Here is a 20,230-nt window from a genome sequence, read left to right as displayed (position 1 = left end):
CGGTTGGGATGCCAGCCCCTTCCTCCGCGTGTCATTGTGTCCCTCACTCCATATGCCTGCAATGCACCGCACTGTGCATCCTGTCTGTGTCACTCCAAAGCTACGGCTGATGCGTTACATGTTTAAACGCCCTCCGCACTAGTAGAGGCCTCGAGTCCCAGCGCTCCTGCAGAGCTGCAGCCGGGCTCAGAAACCCTGCATTGAGTTTTTGTATTCAGATGAGTAATTCGCGGTGGTTTATGTTGAGTATAGTCTATCCGTGCGTTAACACATCACACGGACGGTGCACTAGTCATTAAAATGGCGTGTTATAACTTTATCCATGACTTTGTTTCTTTGTAGATAGATGACCAATAGCTATAGACAGATCGCGGGAGAACGAGGGGCGGGGCTCCGCTTTGGAAGGGCTGTTGCTTGGTTACCGTGCGAGTGACACTTCCGGGATAGAACAGAGACCAAAGGAGCCGTAATGGCGGCTGTCCTCTCGTCTTAGCAACAGGGGCAGCAGCTGTTCTTAATCTGCAAACATCGCCCTAAATATAGACCAGACAGGCTCCCAGGACCACTGAAAATAAACTAGAACATCAACTGCACACGAATATACTGACATTTCTGACCAATATCAAAAACAGAGATTAAAAGTTTGTGTGTGATATATATATATATATATATATATATATATATATATACGACCATGTAAACAGTATCAACCGATTCAAGTTTTCAATTTCAGTTTTGTGAAACAATATCGCCCATTCAACATGGACTCTGGCTGTTTCTGAACTCCATCGGAAACAGAAGGAATTAAATACCTTTCCTGACGCCTGAAACCGGGCTGAGGAATAATAAAAAGGTACTTAGATTACAGACGTTTCTTATACAAAAACATAATTAAACACCACCAATAAATATCTGCGACTGCTACCAGGGAGGGGAGAGATGATCAAGCTGTAACAGCAGAGCGCTTAAAACAAGTTTCACCTTCACTCGTTTTATTTTTATGTTTTTCTTCCGTGCAGGCCAGTGAGGGAGAGACCTGGAATGAATCGAGAGACAGACCGTGCACCACGCCGTGGTGTTGGGGGTTTTTGTAATTATTATTTTTAAGTTTCCCTTTTTTTCGGTTTTTGTTCTATTGGTTTAATGCTTCGTTGTGGTTGGAGAGGCCCGGCTTTGGCAGGAGGCGCGTTACCGTGAGGAATGCCCGGTTCCGAGAGACACCATGGAAGAAGGAAGCCGGATGGAGGCATTGCCGTTCCGTTACAACAGCAGCCAAGCAACAGCGGGGTCCTGCAAACCGCGCAGCCACAACCTTCCTCAGCTACAAACATGACTAGCAAAGACGGCAAGCAGAAGCTCAAGGCCTCGGTGTCCGCCTCCTCAGCTAAGCACAAGCGCCACAAGTCCAAGTATAACAAAGCATCGGCGCTGGAGCACAGGCCCGGGACCACCACGAGCTCTGCGGCGCCCCCAGCGGTGAGTGTTATTAAACCTTTAGTGGAGTACGACGACATCAGCTCCGACTCCGAAACATTCTCAGACGTGCCGACAGGTAGGTCTGACAAGCGTGCAGTGGCGGACCACCACGAGAAAGGGGGAGGTGGCAGCGTGGAAAGTCGGGGTCACAAGCACAGGCACCCCCACAAGAAGTCCAAAGACCTGCAGAAGCTGAAGGAAGTAGGGAGCAGGGAGAAAAAGAAGAGCAGCAAGGAGCGAGAGAAGGAGAGGGAGGGCATCAGGGAGGGGACCAGGAGCAAGCGCAGCAAGGACAGGCCCTCGGGCTCCAGGAAGCTTGAGGACACAGTGACTAGGAAGCGGGGCGAGTCCGCTGCCTCCTCATCCTCTTCTGCACCAGGACAACCAACAGGAGCCGACCCCTCTCCCTCCAAGAGCAAGCAGGGCTGCCGGGCCCCCAAATCGCACAAGGACAGCAAGCAGAGGCGTGACAAGGGTGACTCCCAAAAGGAGAGGGGGGACAAGAGCCACCGCAAGAGGGGGTACAAGGGGAGCCCCCGTAGGAAGCAGAAGGGCTCCCCCAAACCCAGAGGCGGGAGAGTAAATGACAGCCCTGGTGCAGTGGAGTATGGGCAGGACAGTGAGGACAGTTACCACCACCACCACCGGAGGCAGCAGAGCCCCAGCACCCCGGCCTGCAGGGAACCGTCTGGGAGGGCCAGGCAGTGCTTGGGCAGCCCACTCCGCTCCTCCAGTGACGAGAGAGACAGCAGCCCTGGCTGCTCCAGCAGGAGGCGCTCTCTCAGCCCCTATGCAAACCGCAGGTCCTCCAGCTCCAGCCCGGTGTCACGGTGAGTAGCACGCTGTTCTGTTCAGGGAGGGATGGGGGTAGAGGGGTTAGGGTTAGCAGGCAGTTAGAATTGTGTGCATGTTTTCACTCTATGTTCAGTCCGTATTATATTGTATTTTTGGGAGGGGTGAGTGCTCCACCTGCTGTTTTTCAAGCAGCTCCTTGTGTGTCCTGTGATTGAGCTCAAAGTTCATTAATTTGCCAACAGGTCAGCTAGACCAGGTATGAAAACAGCAAGTGGGGCTCTTGGCTTCTCTGACACCCTGTCTGCAGGGAGAGCTCTGCTGAGGCACAGGCCTGCTTCACAGGCGGCAGCAGCTTTGTGCTTTTGCAGCTTGCTTCGGAGCAGACTCGTGTTTTGCAATGCAGTCCCTCATTACAGTAGGACTCTTGATGCACACTGTGGCAGTTCCAGGCTCTACTGCTCTGAGATTTAGCACTCCAGGCATCTGTGGCTCATAATAAAAACGTGGACTGGCTCAAAGCGCTATGCAGTGCTGAGGCTGCTAGTCAGGGCTGCAGCATCTGCACATACTTTGAGCATAATTAGGCAACTCTTGAACTTACACACTATTGTGTAATGTTTGCAAAGGTCATCTTAAAAATGCCAACTCATGCATGTGTTGCTGCGTGCTGACAGCATGCGTGCTTCGAGGGTACCCAGTAAAACCTGGAATCGGAGCTCATGTCGCTGTGCAATGGGAGGCGTGGTTCTGAACTTAAACCTGTCTTGAGCTGTCAAGAGTCTCCCTGCCGTTGGAGTTCACTCGAGCTCTCAGTGGGGGAAATTAGGGTTGGGTGTTTAAATCAGGCTTGACGGGGGCTAGTTTCAGTTGCTTTGTTACAGCTTGTCTGGGATCATCGTGGGCTAGCATTGTCATTACTGTTTCGTTGAGCGAGTGTCTGTCTGTCCGCCTGCCTGTGCTTGTTGTGAGGACAACGTTAGGTAGAACGGACTCTGCAAAGTTAGAACCCGAAAGTGTGTTCTGGTAATGCCTTGTGTTTTTGAAGAAGCTCTAGTCCTGTTTTCGGTTCCTCTCTGATTTGTGTAAAACAGTTCCTGTCACTTGGGGGTAACTGCAATGGTGTCATTTGTAATAGATTGCAATTAAAATGTAATTGAACCTTGGCACAGCTGCATCGTTGTAAATCAATCACTTCATTGATCAGTTGCAGTTCAACTGATCAATGAAGTGTTTGTGTTTGATCAATCAGTTGCTGTGTTTTGCACCGGTCTTGTGACTTCAAGCACTTTCAGAGACCCCACAGTAAACATGTTAATGTGTGGAGTTGTTTGTAATTTTTTTTAGTATAGTTGTAATTACTGCAGCGTAATTATAACTGCACAATATCATTGTAATTAAAGAAAACAATGTGGCTGTAATTGTAGTTCATTCTAACTGACTCCAGGTCAGGTTACTGTATTCATTCTCTTTCTCTTCCTCTCTCTCGTGCTTGCTCTCTCTCTGCTGCTCTCTCTCTCTGCTGCTCTCTCTCTGCTGCTCTCTCTCTCTCTCTGCTGCTCTCTCTCTGCTGCTCTCTCTCTCTCTCTCTCTGCTGCTCTCTCTCTGCTGCTCTCTCTCGCTCTCTCTCTTGCTCTCTCCTGCTCTCTCTCTGCTGCTCTCTCTCTCTTGCTCTCTCCTCTCTCGCTCTCTCTCTCTCTCGCTCTCTGCTGCTCTCTCTCTGCTGCTCTCTCTCTCTCTCTGCTCTCTCCTGCTCTCTCTGCTGCCTCCTCCTGCTCTCTCTCTGCTGCTCTCTCTCTCTCTCTCTCTCTGCTCTCTCTCTCTGCTGCTCTCTCTGCTCTCTCTCTCTCTGCTCTCTCTCTCTCTCTCTCTCTCTCTTCTCTCTGACTGAGAGATAGACGCTGCTAATCTCTGAGAGACTCTCGAGAGACTGGCGCTCGTCTCCTGCTCTCTCCCTCTCTTGCTCTCTCTCACTGCTCTCTCTCTCTCTCCTGCTCTCTCTCTCTCTCTCTCTCTCTTGCTCTCTCCTGCTCTCTCTCTGCTGCTCTCTCTCTCTCTCTCTCTCTCTCTCTCTCTCTCTGCTGAGAAGAGACTCTCTCTTGCTCGACGTCTCTCTCTCTCTTGCACGAACTCTCTCACTCGAGCTAGAGAGAAGAACGAGAGAGGACTCTGCTCTCCTCCGCGAGAAGATAGAACGAGAGATGCCGGAGAGAGAAGCACAGACGCTCTCTCTCTCTTTCTCTCTCCTGCTATCTCTCTGCTGCTCTCTCTCGTGCTTGCTCTCTCTCTCTCTCTCTCTCTCTCTCTCTCTCTCTCTCTCTCTCTGGCACTCCGCGAGACGCCCGTCTCTCTCTCTCTCTGCTCTCGTCCTCTCCTGATCCGCTCCTCTCCTCTGCTCCCTCTCCCGAGAGCCTCTCGCTCGTGCTTGCTCTCCTTCTCCTCTCTCTCGCCTTGCTCGCCTCTGCTCTCTGCTCTCTCTCTCTCTCTCTCTCTCTTGCTCTCTCCTGCTCTCTCTCTGCTGCTCTCTCTCTCGCGCTCTGTCTCAGGCGGTCAGTTTGTTCCCGCAGCCGCTCCCCGCCCCCCTTCTCCTCCTCGTCCCGAGGATCCTCATCCCGCTCTCACAGTAAGAAGTGCTCGTCGGGGTCTCGGAGCCGGCAGTCCAGTGTGTCGCCCCCCCCTCCCGCCCGCTTCCCCCTGAATTCCAGCCTGGGGGCCGAGCTGAGCCGCAGGAAGAGGGAGCGCCAGGCTGCCTCTGCAGGGGCTGCGAGGAGCTCCCTGGAACCACGGAAAGAGGAGCCCGGGGCCCCACTAGCCAACACCAAGAGAGGGCCGAGCAAGCCTGCCAAACCAGCGGAGAAGCAGAGCGAGGCTGAGACCAACTCCGTCACTGCAGGGGTCAAACCAGAGCTGGAGGAGGTGTCCCCCCCAGACAGGAACCCAGCCCCTGAGAATCCCTCCCAGCCCCCTCTCCCCCTTTCTGAGCCCTCCAAGGAGGATCAGGCCTCACGGTCTGCTCCCCCTCCTCCTCTCCCAGTCCCCCAATTCTCATCACCCCCCCCCCCCTGGGACCCCGCCTCCCCTTCCCCTTCCCCCACTCCCCCCTTCTCCTGCCACCTGCCCTGAGTGAGGGGGTCCTGCCGGGAGGGGGACTCACTCCCCCAGACCCCCTCCCCCCCCTTCCTCACAGGGTAGGGGCATCGCCTCGGGGCGCCCCCGTGTCGGAGCCCCTCCCAACCCCATGGGGTCCCCACACAACCCCCACCCCAAGACTTCCACCCTGCCCCCCCGCCCTGCCCCCCATGCTGCTGGGAGAGAACAGCTTGGGCAGGTGAGTGCTCATCCCTCATCCCTGTACACGCTAGTGCTGTGCACTGGAGTCTCAGATGAGTGCAAAACAACCACATGTTAAGGTTTATGTGTGCAGTGGCACTGGAACAATTTAAAGCTTTTGAACAAAACTGTAACCCCTGTATACGATGGAAGCCAAGCAAAGCTGCCACACCCCTAGTTCTAGTGCCCTTGTATTGTGTTTAATCTTAACACAGGCACACAGCTGCACACACACAGCTGCACTCTGCTACAGTATAACACAGACACACAGCTACACTCTGCTACAGTATAACACAGACACACAGCTGCACTCTGCTACAGTATAACACAGACACACAGCTACACTCTGCTACAGTATAACACAGACACACAGCTGCACTCTGCTACAGTATAACACAGACACACAGCTGCACTCTGCTACAGTATAACACAGACACACAGCTACACTCTGCTACAGTATAACACAGACACACAGCTACACTCTGCTACAGTATAACACAGACACACAGCTACACTCTGCTACAGTATAACACAGACACAGCTACAGTCTGCTACAGTATAACACAGACACACAGCTACACTCTGCTACAGTATAACACAGACACACAGCTACACTCTGCTACAGTATAACGCAGGCACACAGCTACACTCTGCTACAGTATAACACAGGCACGCAGCTGCACACGCTGCCATTAGATGTCTTGCACGTGTGAATTCTCTTTTCTGCCCCCCTCCCCTTCTCTTGTAGCCCAAAGGAATTGCCCCCCCATCGCTCTCAGAGGAAGGAAAAGGAGGGTCGAACCCGGCACCTACTGACTGACCTGCCTCTGCCACCCTCCCTGCCAGGGGGGGACCCTTCACCCCCCCAGTCCCCCGTCCAGAAGACCCCCCCCCAGCCACTGTCTGCCAAGAAGAGACCAAAGTGAGTCCCTCTGTCAGAGCTGCACCACATAAGGGATCTGCAGAGTTTGGAGTGTAATCGCTGCCGGGGACAGGCCTGTCTGCTCCACACAGCAGGATATGCGTCGTGTTCACAGTCTTCTCCATGCACACACAGTAGTTGTACGCATGGGGTCTCGCCCACATTCCGACTGAAAGTAAAGGCACTATAAATGAGGGATTCTCACAGTGGCTTTTCTGATTGGTTCCGGAAGTTCATGGTCTGAAGGTTTGAAATGTTTCCCACATGTTTACTCCAGGTTCTGCTGCCCGCGCTACGGGGAGAAGAAGCAGACGCAGAGCGACTGGGGGAAGCGCTGCGTCGACAAGTTCGGCATCATCGGCATCATCGGAGAGGGAACCTACGGCCAGGTGTACAAGGCAAAGGACAAGGACACAGGTGAGCAGGACTGCCCTGTGATGGACTCTGGCTTTGAAGATGTATGTTATAAATTAATTTATGCTGTTGACCCGGTCTCTTGTGGTATAGTGTGGTATACGAGTGTCTTCTCGTGAACATTTTGGGTGGGAAAGAGGGTGACTCTCGCTGTGTGTTTGGTCTGTGTTCAGGGGAGCTGGTGTAGTGACTGTTCTCGTGTTCAGGGGAGCTAGCGCAGTGACTCTCTCTCTTTCTCTCTGTGTTTGTGTTCAGGGGAGCTGGTGGCCCTGAAGAAGGTGCGTCTCGACAATGAGAAGGAGGGGTTCCCCATCACAGCGATCCGAGAGATCAAGATCCTGCGGCAGCTGAACCACCGCAGTGTGGTCAACATGAAGGAGATCGTGACGGACAAGCAGGACGCGCTGGACTTCAAGAAGGACAGAGGTCAGGCTCTGGGGTCGGGGTCACAGGGTGGGTCGTGATTGGAAGGCGACGGCTGTCACTAACCCCCTCTGCCACCTTGTATCCAGTGGCAGTGTTACACAGTGTTGGAACTACCTTATCTCAGTCTGTCGTCGTATTGCGAGCGTCTCGGCCTCTCTACCTGTTCCCAGGTGCGTTCTACCTGGTGTTCGAGTACATGGATCACGACCTGATGGGTCTGCTGGAGTCGGGGCTGGTGCAGTTCTCAGAGGAGCACATCAAGAGCTTCATGAGGCAGCTGCTGGAGGGGCTGGAGTACTGCCACAAGAAGAGCTTCCTGCACAGAGACATCAAGTGCTCCAACATACTGCTGAACAACAGGTACTGAGTGGGAGAGAGGGACTGTGTGTGTGTGAGTGTCTGTGTGAGTGTGTCTGTGTGAGTGTCTTGTCCTGTGTGAGTGTGGTCTAGTGGTGTTGTCAGGTGTGTGTGTGTGTGTGTGTGTGTGTCTGTGTGAGTGTGTCTGTGTGAGTGTGTCTGTGTGTGTGTCAGTGTGTGTGTGTGTCAGTGTGTGTGTGTCAGTGTGTCTGTGTGAGTGTGTGTGTGTGTGTGTGTGTGTCAGTGTGTGTCAGTGTGTGTGTGTGTCAGTGTCAGTGTCAGTGTGTGTGTGTGTGTCAGTGTGTCAGTGTGTGTCAGTGGTGTGTGTGTCAGTGTGTGTGTGTGTGTGTGTGTCTGTGTGTGTGTCAGTGTCTGTGTCAGTGTCTGTGTGTGTGTGTGTGTGTCAGTGTCAGTGTGTCAGTGTCAGTGTGTGTGTGTGAGTGTGTGTGTGTGTGTGTGTGTGTGTGTGTGAGTGTGTGTGTGTCAGTGTGTGTCAGTGTGTGTGTGTGCACATGTCCAGTGTGTGTCAGTGTCACAAGGTGTCCAGTCTGTGTCAGTGTCTGTGTCATGTACACAAGTGTCGTGTGTGTGTCAGTGTCAGTGTCATGTCAGTGTGTGTGTGTGTGTGTGTGTGTGTGTGTGTCAGTGTCTGTGTCAGTGTCTGTGTCAGTGTCTGTGTGAGTGTGTCTGTGTGTGTGTGTCAGTGTCAGTGTCAGTGTCTGTGTGTGTCTGTGTCAGTGTGTGTGTGTGTGTGTCTGTGCCAGTGTCTGTGTGTGTCAGTGTCAGTGTCTGTGTGTGTCTGTGTCAGTGTGTGTGTGTGTGTCTGTGTCAGTGTGTGTGTGTGTGTCAGTGTGTCTGTGTGTGTGTGTGTGCGTCAGTGTCAGTGTCTGTGTGTGTCAGTGTGTGTGTCAGTGTGTCTGTGTGTGTGTGTGTCAGTGTGTAGGGGGAGAGGTTAAACCTAGAATGTAACTGTTGCCATTTGCCTTGTTTCAGCGGACAGATTAAACTGGCGGACTTCGGTCTGGCTCGACTCTACAACTCCGAGGAGAGGTGAGAGAATCGCTCCTTTATCAATTGGTCCCCTGTTTTCAATCCATTTCAATTTTTCAATCAGTTTTTATTTTATATAGCGCCTTGCATAGTGGACCCCCATCACAAAGCGCTTTACAAGATGCAGTAACACCCAGAGCGAGACTGTCGCTTGTAGCTGGGTGTGTCTTGCTCTGGAGTTTTCTGTCTTTCTGACTGGTCATTTTTTTGTGACTTCCTGTCTGTGCGTCCCCTCCTCAGCCGTCCCTACACCAACAAGGTGATCACACTGTGGTACCGGCCGCCCGAGCTGCTGCTGGGAGAGGAGCGCTACACTCCGGCCATCGACGTGTGGAGCTGCGGGTGAGTCCGGTTTGAAGCAGCCTTGTTCCCAGTCTGAAAGGAGTGCCAAACAAGAGGTTAAAATGGTCTGTCTCTCCACAGCTGCATTCTCGGGGAGCTGTTCACCAAGAAGCCCGTCTTCCAGGCCAATCAGGAGCTGGCTCAGCTGGAGCTCATCAGGTACTCCCCAGACCCCTGCCTGCCTGCCTGTCTGTGTGTCAGTCCAGTGTGGCTCTGGCACTTTGTTAAAAACATTTCAATAGCAATCCTTTCGACACGAGCATTACAGTACCTAATGCAGTGGCTCACTGTTTCAGCAGTGGCTCTTTCTTGCTGAAATTCTGGTGGAGTTTTTGTGCACCGTGGGATTTTGACAGGAGGGTGGGTTCGTTTTGTCCCGTGTCTAACCCAGCCTCCCCCTCTCTCCAGCCGGCTGTGTGGCAGCCCCTGCCCGGCGGCCTGGCCCGACGTCATCAAGCTGCCGTACTTCAACACCATGAAGCCCAAGAAGCAGTACCGGCGCCGGCTGATCGAAGAGTTTGCATTGTGAGTGGAGCGTCTCTGCGGGACTCTCTAGTGTCTCTGTCTCACTGCTCCCTCTCACTGTCTGTCTCTTTGTTCCCCTGTGTCCAGCATCCCCAGCCACGCTCTGGACCTGCTGGACCGCATGCTGACCCTTGACCCTGGGCGGCGCTGCACAGCGGAGCAGGCCCTGCAGAGCGACTTCCTGTGCAACGTGGAGCCAAGCAAGATGAGTCCCCCTGAGTGAGTGCAGAGCTAGAGAGCTGAGTCTGTGTGTGTTTCGTTGTGCAGTATGGTACAGCACTGCACAATACAGTGCATTCACGCCTCTGTGTCTCTCCCCCTCGCCAGCCTCCCTCACTGGCAGGACTGCCACGAGCTCTGGAGTAAGAAGCGGCGGCGGCAGAGACAGAGCGGGGTGGCCGAGGACGTGCCTGTCCCCAAACTGCCCCGCAAGGACCCGCCACCCCCTCCTGCAGGCACAGTTAACAGCCGCTCCACCCCCAGCCCAGCGAGAACGCAGCCTCCCGCCCCACCCAGACAGGCCCCCCCCCTGGAGGAGCTGCAAGGAGGGACCGCCACACTGAAAGGTGCGGTGTAGCTGTGTAACGTCGTACAATCCTCTTACAGTTTTAACAGAACTGAGCCTCTTGACGCTGTGGTTCAGCGTTGCTTTGTTGTGTTAACTAGCTTCCTGTTTCTGCATTAGCCCTCTGTCTTAACACACTAAGTACCAAATAGGTGTTTCTTTGAATCAATCAGAACACAAGCTGGATTTCTGTGATTTGATCCATTACATTTAGACTTGCGGTTAACAAAATTAGAGAGTAGGTTATCATAGAGAACATTTAAATAACACTTCTTTTAAAAATGCTGATGGGTTAACCTGATGAGTCTGCTCCTCTGGTCAGGGCTGTAAATCTGCAGCTGCTAACCCCGCCTTTCTCTTCTCTGCAGGGCTTGGTGAGGCCGCAGAGCAGCTCAATCAGAACGAGATGGCCGTGCTGCTCAATCTGCTCCAGCAGCAGACGGACCTCAGCCTGCCCCAGATGGCTCAGCTGCTGAATGTGGGTTCGAACCCGGAGACGCAGCAGCAGCTGGAATCTCTCACCCAGTCGCTGTCTGCGCTGACAGAGGCATCCAATCAGCAACGAGGGCACCAGAAGGAGCAGCAGCAGGAGGAGGAGCCTGGCACTGCAGAACCTGTTGCAGCGCAGCCACACACCCCTGAGCCCGCCCCATTGGCCGAACTGCCTGCCAGTCAAGAGGACCTGCCCAATCTGCTGGCTCTGCTGTTGGGGCAGCTCATCAAGCCACAGGAAGGGGCGGAGCAAGCAGATGAGAGCAACGGTGTCCAATTGGAGAAGCCGCCTGCAGCCAGCGGCAACGAACGCAAAGGCAAGTGCTCAAGCCGGGCGGTGCAGCAACCTCGCTATCCATCTGCATTGGGGTTTCCTCCCTCTGTACTCGTCTGTGTATTTATTATTTTTGTTGTTTTTTTCCCCTGCAGAGTCAGGTGTGGGCCGACGGAAGGCTTCGGGTTCGAGTCAGTGTGTGGTGCCCCCTGAGAGGAGGCCCCCCGAGCCCCCGGGACCCCCCCTCCAGTGGCCAGGCCCCTCCCTCCAGTGAGGGCAGATGGGGAGCTCCCAGTCTTCCTAGGACCTGAACCCAGCCGTCACCGAACAGCACGTGGGGTCTGCAGAGGCTCGTCACCCCAACTGGAGGAGCAGTGGCCGCGGCACTGCTGCAGCTCATCACCCAACAGGAGGTGGGGCCAGGCCAGGAGAGGGTGGGGCCAAGGGGGAGGGGGGCAGACCGGACTTACACTGTGGTGGGGGGCAAACCCCCTGAGCCCCCTCCTCCTGACAGAGCTGCACCCGAGCCAGCCCCCCCCTCTGGGAAGGTGCCGCTGACCCCCTCCAGCTCCATGCAGTTCCCTGGGGATCAGGACCTGCGGTTCAGTTGTGGTGGGCCCCTAGGGAAGCAGCCTCCCGAACCAGGGGCCACAGAGCACAGCCATTCTGGGGGGGCCTCAGGGTGGGGTTCTAGCAAGGGTTACAGGGGAGCAGGCCACGCTCAGTCCAGGGGGGGCAGAGGGAAAGGGGTGCCCAACTGAGGAGCATCGATACCCCATGCAGTGACAGGGAGTCCTGAGAGGATAGGGGCCTCCTCACTGGCTGCTTCTCATGTTAATGAGGGTCCAAACCCATACCCCGCTGAGGGAGCAAGTGAACCTTAACTGAACCCCGAAGTGGGTCGAGTAGACCCCTGACTGGGACCCCTTGTGAACTCCCACCCTCCCCAAGCACCCCGTACTGTATTAAGGGTTAGAAAGACTACAGTGATTTTTTAAATTTCTTTCATGGAGGGTTGAGCTGTCGTTTTGAGAGGTTGTTTTTTTCCCACATTGAATGGAAAGTGCAGGACTGGAGGGACTGAACTGTGGAGCAGCGACTCCCAGACACTGAAATCCTCCGACCTGCGATTCTGGGGGCTGAATGATTTGGTAGGGGGTTGGGGGGTTGTCGAGAGGACCTGTGGTTTGAATGGGTCGTGCTCCGTTTGCGTGACACGCTGCACACAGCAAAACACTAACTGGAATATAACGAGTACAAAGACTGCTTAATGTGAAATACTGAAAAATGTATGACATGAATTAGAGGGTTTTAAAGACCTACGACCTACCTTCGTCGGAGGGAGGGGGGGGGGGGCAGTTTTTTTTTTTTTTAAGCAAAGTTTTTTTGTTACAGTGCAGAATTGGTGTAAGGGATCCACAATGTTCCACCACTTGGATTCTCTTTATTTCCGGGGCTGCTGTACCTCTGCATGGAACACGAACCAACCCCCCCTTGTAATGTGCTGGAGACAGGCTTCAAGCTGGATAACACTCTCCTGGGAGCTGAAATCTCAGTCTCCATGCAACAGTGGCAATGGTTTTTTTTAGCTTGCTGTGCTTTTAGCTGACAGAGTGCAGACTGCTGCCCACCCAGGTGTACAGAGTGGAGACTGTTGTGAAACTGCCACCATTGTGGATCCAGCACAGCGTCAGTACTGTGCAGGAAGCTATAGAGCAACTGCACCAAAATGGCAGACAAAGGAATGCAGTTTCACCACAGCCTTCTTTACTCTGTAAACACCCCTCTCCCTCTTTCCTGTAATCGCACACATTGCCCTCTAGTGTTTATGCTGCTTAATACCTCAAGGAATACCAGTGGTTCAGTTTCAACTGTTCTGAATTTACCCTTTAAGTCTGTTTGGAATCTTTGCATATACATTGTCTTCCATTTATTTGCCCCACCCCCAGGCCTGGCTGAGTTGTGTTTGCTTGGTGCTGTAAAGTGGCAGGAGCTGAAGTAAATGGCTACTCGTGGTATATTTTCTGCTCAATGTTTAGCAACGATTCACACTTTTTTTTTCTGGTTCTGGATTATGCCGTCAGCCACAATCTGAAAACAGTCTAAAAGGTTTCCTCACCCTTTTCCTGGCACTTTCTGTATAGGTTGATACAGAAATGCTTTTCACTCTGTGCCCCCAGCAGTCCCACCCTGTCTGCAGCCTGTCTCTGTCTGCATGCTGTTTGATCTGCAGCACATACAGCTTGAGCTCCGGGTCATTTTTTTTGCTCCTCATTGGGGGGCGGGTGGGTGTGTGGAGAAACTATTTGGTTGTACCTCTGTCTGTACAGATATTTTGTAATATATAAAAAATAATCATTTTTTGTTTATTAAATTCAGTCTGAAGGTTAGAAACAAAATAAATGTGTGTCATGATTATTCTGTATTTGATTTTTTTGTAAACTGCAGTTTCTATAGATCCAGTGATAGCCCCGTTAATTCAGTTATTAAGAAGGTATTCTTCGGGCTTCAGAAACCCTGACTGACACAGGTCTTGGACTACCCCCTAAGCGGGTCTGTGTTAACCTTGCTCCCTGGGTAAGGCTGGGGCTGCAGCTTGGCAGGCTGTGGGGTTGAGTAGCTTGTGGGTAGAGAAAGTGGAAGGTTGTGCGTTCCTGGTTGGGGGTGAATCGGCTCACGCTGTTTCTGAAGCTCTGCGACAGCATGGCACGCTGCCCCAGATTACAGGGGAGAGGGGTCGTCCCTCAAGGATCACCAGATGGTGATTCTCTGAAACGGTACTGCAGACATTAACCCCTTACATTCCCTCACGGCCTATATACTGCACCACAAGGACTGCAGAACTTTGGTTATGGAGTCTAGTGTTCACTTGCAGTCCAGGGTACAAAGCACTGCTGGTTCTGCCTCTGGGGGGGGGAGGGGAGGGGAGGGGAGGGGAGGGGGGGGGGGGAGGGGGCACTGGGGTTCTTCCCTGCATTATTGCAATGGGCCCCTGGGAGAGGGAAGTCCTGGACTGTATTCCTGGCTTTATGATCCTCCAGCATTGATGGGTTGCAGAACTTGCACATGTCCTCCAAATCCTTCCTGGAGCCCCGGGAGTGGTGAGGTCTGGGGGAGCCCTGCAGCCAGAGCGGAGAGGAGCGGACGGTGAGAGCCGAGGGTTTACTACAGTGGTAGGCAATCCTGGTTTATGTTCCGACTGTACTCTAAATTTAATTGGATCAAAGCACTTAATTGATTCAATTAAGTAATTTAGGGTCCAATTGCTCTCGGGTCCTGTTCTCTGTTCTGGTCGATGCTCTCTTAACTTTCGAGAAGAACTAATCACACATTAATTAAAATTAAATTAATTAAATCTCTTTAACTACTTTTATATTTTCATTGCTTGAATTATTTTCAAATACATAAAACAACACCAAACAGGGCACACACTCAGTTTCATTTTGAATCACGGGACTTGAACATCTTCAACGACCCATCTTCAGATAAACAAATCTACAGTGTATAATAGAAATGTGATGTTTTGGTTCGTGCATTGTACCTTTCAGAAGTCTGTCAGTATTTCTGAAACAGTAATACCTCCAGGTGTAACCCTAACCATTAAATACCCCAGGGTAGTCCTATTAAATACCCCCCAGGGTAGTTTCATTAAATGTGAAACAACTTCCACCATAAGTATTTCATTTGTGGCTGTCTTCCCTGCCCTTTGAAAACCTACTTCGATGGGTTGTAAACTCGAGGCTCTGCCAGCTACACTGTTCAGAAAATCCTCCTAGACAGATTGCAAAATGTCATCTCGCTTACCCATATACCGATTTTATTAATACCAGGATTGTAAAGGATTTAAGACTGTAGTGCCAGAATGTTCAGATGTCATGAGCAATTTAAATATTTGGGGTAAAAGTTTGTGTTTAAACTTTCTGAAAAGCAACCAGTTCACAGAGTATGTGTACGGGGACCGCAAACTACAAGAGGGCGCTGTGAGCCACATAAATTCCCAGATGCTGTGGTAAAGGCCTCCATTCAAATATTTCTCTAGTCATTCCCAGGTCTGATAATTCCTGCTATGTTGGAACCCTGTACAATATGGAAGGAATGAGAATTTCTGTGATTTAAAAAAAAATCAAAATCAATAATAATAATGATAATAATCATCTTTCTTTTCCCTTGTGTTTCAAGCTGATTGTCATCAATATCTCTCTATCTCCGTTATAAATCATGTCATTTTGACCTTGGCATCCACTGAGTGCATTGGGGACAGCTTTAACACGGCTGCAGCTGCAGAGTGGAGAATCATACCCCAGTCCTGCTCGCCACTGTGTGAGCAATCCTAAGCCTCCAGTCTGGGCAGGGCTGTGTGTGTGAGAACACAGGTTCCGTGCTGCGGGGTTTGATTGAGAATCCTGGACCAGTGTGGTGTGTTGTTGCCGGTGTAGCATGTTACACAGCACTCCCAGAAGAAAGACTGAAGACGAAACATCTGCTGATTTCCAAAACAATTTCACCATGGCTGGGTAATAAATAGCAAACAGCTGCCAGTGCCACAGCGCCATGGGGGTGAGGGGGAGCGGGCGCAGAGATGTTTCTGTGATGTGCCCCTCTCTGTCTGCCAGGCAGTTCCATCCCAATGGTAATTGCAATGCAAGTTACCTGCAGCGCAGGGCTGCAGGATGGATGGATGGATGTATTTATTTAAGGTCTAAAGGATGGTAATTGTATTTACATAATGAACTATTTACTACAGAAGTTGTTAATGGAAATACCACAGTGGTATATTTGCAGAAATGTCTAGTGTCCATTCCCACATTCTTAATTTCTCCCACGTTGAATCCTATGCAGACATTTTAGGTTTTTTTCTTACTTTGAATTTCAGGTGAGGGGCTTTTTTAAATATTAAGAAAAGCTGAGTCTAATAACAACAGAGCACATGTGCCAGAAGATCCTGTTTTAATGATATAAAAGCCAGTGGTATTTAGATGTGCTTCTGGCTGAGCCCCAGCAGGTCTCTCTGATGCCTCCCACGGAGCCAGGGCCTTTACCTGGATGTGTCGGCCAGGTCCCTCCCTTTGCTCGCCCCACTTAAACTGCAGTGATAATAACAGTAATGCAATTTGTAAAAGGAGATTGGGGCAGCTTGCGTTTTGATTTAATTACCGCCTTCTCTGCAGCCCTAACTAACCCTTAGTCATCAATAATGCATGGCTTCTTGTTAAGCTGCCATAATTAATCCACGGTTACCATAATTAAAAGCCCAAAATCCCACAAGATGGCCCCGGCTAGCACTAACTCTGCTGCTGCTGGTTGAAACACTCTGAGTGCCTCACTCTGACTAGGTGAGAGAGCCAGCCTGCCTGCCTGCCTAACCTTCACCTATGAGGGACAAATCCTGAAACAAAGCAAAATAAACAGGGAATCTTCCATGCTTGGTCACTAATGCCAATGAATAATACATGACTGCTGGAGCAGAAGAAAACACAAGCCTCTTAAACAGAGGATCAGCTGTACAGTATTAAGAAAGACTGCATTGAATCCTTGCCCTTTACCTTCTAGATCCCTGTAGATGAATGCAAAGCCTTGTTCCAATGCCTGGTCACCGGTCAGCCGGCAGGTGCCTCCTGCAGTGCTCAGTGGAGATCAGGGTATAATGAGAAATGCTGAGAGGCTCTGTGGAGAGGTGTAATGTGTGATACACTCTGGAGCACGAGGTGGAGATGGTTAAAGCTGCAAGCAAGCTTGCCATTGGCTTGGTGAGCACACAGGGATTCATATTTCAAAGCTCTTTGGACAGCAGGAGCGTAGAATACCTACTCACGATGCATTGGATTTTTATTATTACTGTTACATCATTATTGTTATTATTATTTATTTATTATTACTGATACAGTCCATCCTGCATTAAATGTTACCTCTCCTTCATTCTTAATTTCTATTAATTATTGAAGCAACACAGTGACACTGTAGCCTCTTAGTCCTCAACACAGACAGTCAGACAGGTAGAAGCTTCTAAGCCATGGTTCTTTTTCAGATTTGCCGGCAGACAGAGGAATATAAAAGCCTCTTCGGCCCTGCCTTGTTCTCAGGTCTCGTGTTAAATTTTTTATTCAGAGTACAGTGGCCTGGTCTCCTGTATCCCCCACCTTCACATGATTTATTGCTCACAAATACCACAGCACTAATTAGCCTAGTAATTAATTAAAAGGAATTTGCATATTTGCATGTGCAATTAGTACGGTGCAGCGGGCAGAGGAGAGAAAGAAAGAGAGGGAGAGAGAGGAGGTGAGGGTGGGGGTCATTAACCTGGGTGTCCTTGTTAAGGGCAAAAATATTTTACCTGATATGACATTTTGCATAGCAGACAATGCCAGCATTGGTCGTATGCAATAACTGCGCGTTGCTTTTTTTCCACCTCTGCAGTTCTGCTAGGGGTTTCCTTCCTTGCAGCCCTTGTGCTTGTTCAGAGAGGGACTGCGGAAAGGTGTAATGTGAACCCCAGCACACACCGCCAGCGTGAACCAAGTCTTCATTCCAGGACAGTGGCTTGGTAAGAGGTTATCAGCGTGGTTCTAGAGTCTGATTCATTCCGTATAGCCAGAGTAACACAAACTACACACCTGAAGGATGAGGTACACTAACGACCCCCACTGTTCAGCGTATAGGAGTGCTGTCATAGAACTGCCAAGCAGAGTTCTCACAACACACGACTGTGACAGCTGCTTATCTCTGGCTGCCCCACTCTCAACCACAGACCTCTAATTCCTTCCACTAACTGAACAATATTCCACAAACTGTGTGGAAATTAACACATCTCGTCAGAGTGGGAGTGTGATAATTAAGCAGGAGAATGCAGAGAATTCGTCACTGCATTTTTAGAGAAAAATTAAAAATTATCTTTAATTACTGGCAGAGCTACTGTTATACCTGTGTTTGACCAGCTGGTAGTGCTAAGTGCTAAGCCACTGCCTAGACAAAGCAAGGAATCTCATAATAGGTAAACGGTGATTGCCAATAACCAGATCAAGTGGGCATGTCTCAAAAGTAAATATGTTAAAATCATTTTACAGTATGGAAGGGCAATGCAATCATCTTCAGTTCAATTTTACAATCATTTAAAAGATTTTTTTTTATGCTACCAATGCTTTGCATGTATTAAAATGCTATATATATATATATATATATATATATATAAGTATATATCATATATATTTATATATATATATATATATATATATATAAAATATATACACACACACACACATATATAAAGCGATATTAGATCTTGTCTATTACCCCGCAGGCTCACACCAATTGGATTCGGTGTCGATCGCTTGTACATAGAGGTGAACGGCTATCATCTGATTTAATCAATCACAGCTAAAGGCTGGGTTGTTGCTTGCCGTCTATGTGAAAATAAAACAACAACAGTAGTTTACAATTAAAAATGAAAAGATTACTTTCAGAAAGCTCTATACAAATAACATTAAAAAAAAACCCAAATTTGTATAGTTGTCTAATAACGCCTTATAGAATAGTGTAGGATCAAAACATTTTTAGTAACGGTAATAATATATTCGGTGCTGACTGTGTGCATGCCAGCGTGTCTGTGTGTGTGTGTGTGTGCTAAGCTGGCACGCGCTGGCAGCTGCCGGTAACATGCATGGGCAGCGCTTGCTGTGTTGTTGGGCAGACAGATGCAAATCAAAGGTTTTGCTCTCGCGGTGCCAAACAATGAATTAGATATCTAGCACGTGGGCTGCAGGTTAGGTGAAAAGATTGTGTCTGTTGTAGCAGAGACATAAGCATAGACTGGCTCGCTGGCTGGCATTGCCAGTATGTCTCGGTGCCATGCAGCGCTGTCTGTGCCCCGCATCACACGCACACCTGGCCCTGAGTTCACACCTGAGATCTTCATTGTGCCCTGTCCTCTCATCTCTCATCTGGACTCACTCCCCGCATTCCTCCTTCCTCCTTCGGTCTGCAATATCGACGTGATCTCCCAACACCCCCTGTCCCCTTCCCCATCTCTCTCTCTCTCTCTCTCCTCTCTCTCTCTCTCCTCTCTCTCTCTCTCTCTCTCTCTCTCTCTCTCTCTCTCTGCTCGCCGTCTCCGGTTTTGTTACTCCTCTATAGATCTGTGCTCACCCGAGACGTCTCAATCCACTTCTCTCTAGAACACAGACAACATCCGTCTCTCTCCTACGTATCCTCCGATCCGAGCCTCTGGACTCTCTCTCGGATCTCTTCCCTCGAGTCCTCCCGTCGTCTCTCTCTCATCTCCTCGACTCCTCCTCTCTCGGGCGTAGTGTCATGTGGACAGCGTCCAACTCTTCCGACTACTCCCCCTCTGCGCACCTCCACTCGCTCTCGCGGTAACTACTCCCCCTACCTGGAGAGCTCTCCTCAAGCCATTCTCTGACTCGCTCCTATCATCCTCTCTCTCTCTCTCACACACACACTCACACACTCTGAGTCTCGCTATGCTGCACGGTATGAATCTGCATTGCCATGCATCTCTCTCTCTCTCTCTCTCTCTCTCTCTCTCTCTCTCTCTCTCGCTCTCTCTCAGACTCCATCGCTCTCCTCCTCTTCTCTCGCGCCCTCATCTCTCCTCCTTCTTGTCGCATTCATTCCTCTCTCGTCGATCACACGACGTCTCCTCCCGCCACTCCGATACTGCCAGACCGTCACATCTCTACGCCCTCTCTCTCTCTCTCACTCTCTCTCTCTCTCTCTCTCTCTTCTCTCTCTCTCTCTCTCACACACACACACACACACACCTGAGTTCGCTATGCTGCACGGTATGACTCTGCATTGTCATGCATCCTGGTAAAGTCCTTCATGCGTATCTTCCTGATCAGTTCACACTTCAGGGGGTTAGCTGTCTAAATCCTCTGCCATACTAAAATACTAGTTTTGTTATTTTATTTTTCCTGTCTGTCTATCTAGCTCTCTCATAGCCTGCCCTGCGTCTTTAGTCAGTCCTGCAGTGGCCCGGTTCGGTTCATTTCGGTTCTGCAAGGTTCTCTTATGCATTTGCAATAGTGCTGTAGGGCTCATAGCAGGCAGATCTGTCGATTGCACTGTCTTTCTCTTACTCGGTGTTTCGGAGGAACGCAGAGAGGAGTGATGACAGATGGCGAGTCCTTCTTCCCTGGGGAAGACAATCTCTCCGAATGCAGGCGCATGTCAATCACCGGCTCTCATGTGATGGCTCCTGCCAGTGACGTGCCAACCCTATGCCCAGGCATCATTGCTGGTATGTAACCCT

The 20,230-nt window shown here is 50.6% G+C and overlaps 1 protein-coding gene across 1 annotated transcript; it reads left to right on the top strand.

Annotated features, from left to right (window-relative positions):
• Positions 1-202: 202 nt before the first annotated feature.
• Positions 203-11,726, top strand: LOC121301746 (cyclin-dependent kinase 12-like). Its single transcript, XM_041231343.1, has 16 exons — positions 203-2,306; positions 4,815-5,384; positions 5,456-5,596; positions 6,347-6,520; positions 6,798-6,937; positions 7,190-7,360; positions 7,531-7,720; positions 8,711-8,767; positions 9,008-9,109; positions 9,191-9,268; positions 9,518-9,634; positions 9,722-9,853; positions 9,962-10,200; positions 10,568-11,008; positions 11,121-11,235; positions 11,297-11,726. Exons 1-16 carry the CDS (start codon positions 1,201-1,203, stop codon positions 11,724-11,726), a joined length of 4,203 nt encoding a protein of 1,400 aa, XP_041087277.1. The 5' UTR covers positions 203-1,200.
• Positions 11,727-20,230: the final 8,504 nt, after the last annotated feature.

The sequence above is a fragment of the Polyodon spathula genome, chromosome 28 (assembly GCF_017654505.1).
Source record: "Polyodon spathula isolate WHYD16114869_AA chromosome 28, ASM1765450v1, whole genome shotgun sequence".
Classification (NCBI taxonomy): Eukaryota; Metazoa; Chordata; class Actinopteri; order Acipenseriformes; family Polyodontidae; genus Polyodon; species Polyodon spathula.
Note: the sequence above shows the minus strand (reverse complement) of the source record. Positions and strands in the feature narration are given on the sequence as shown.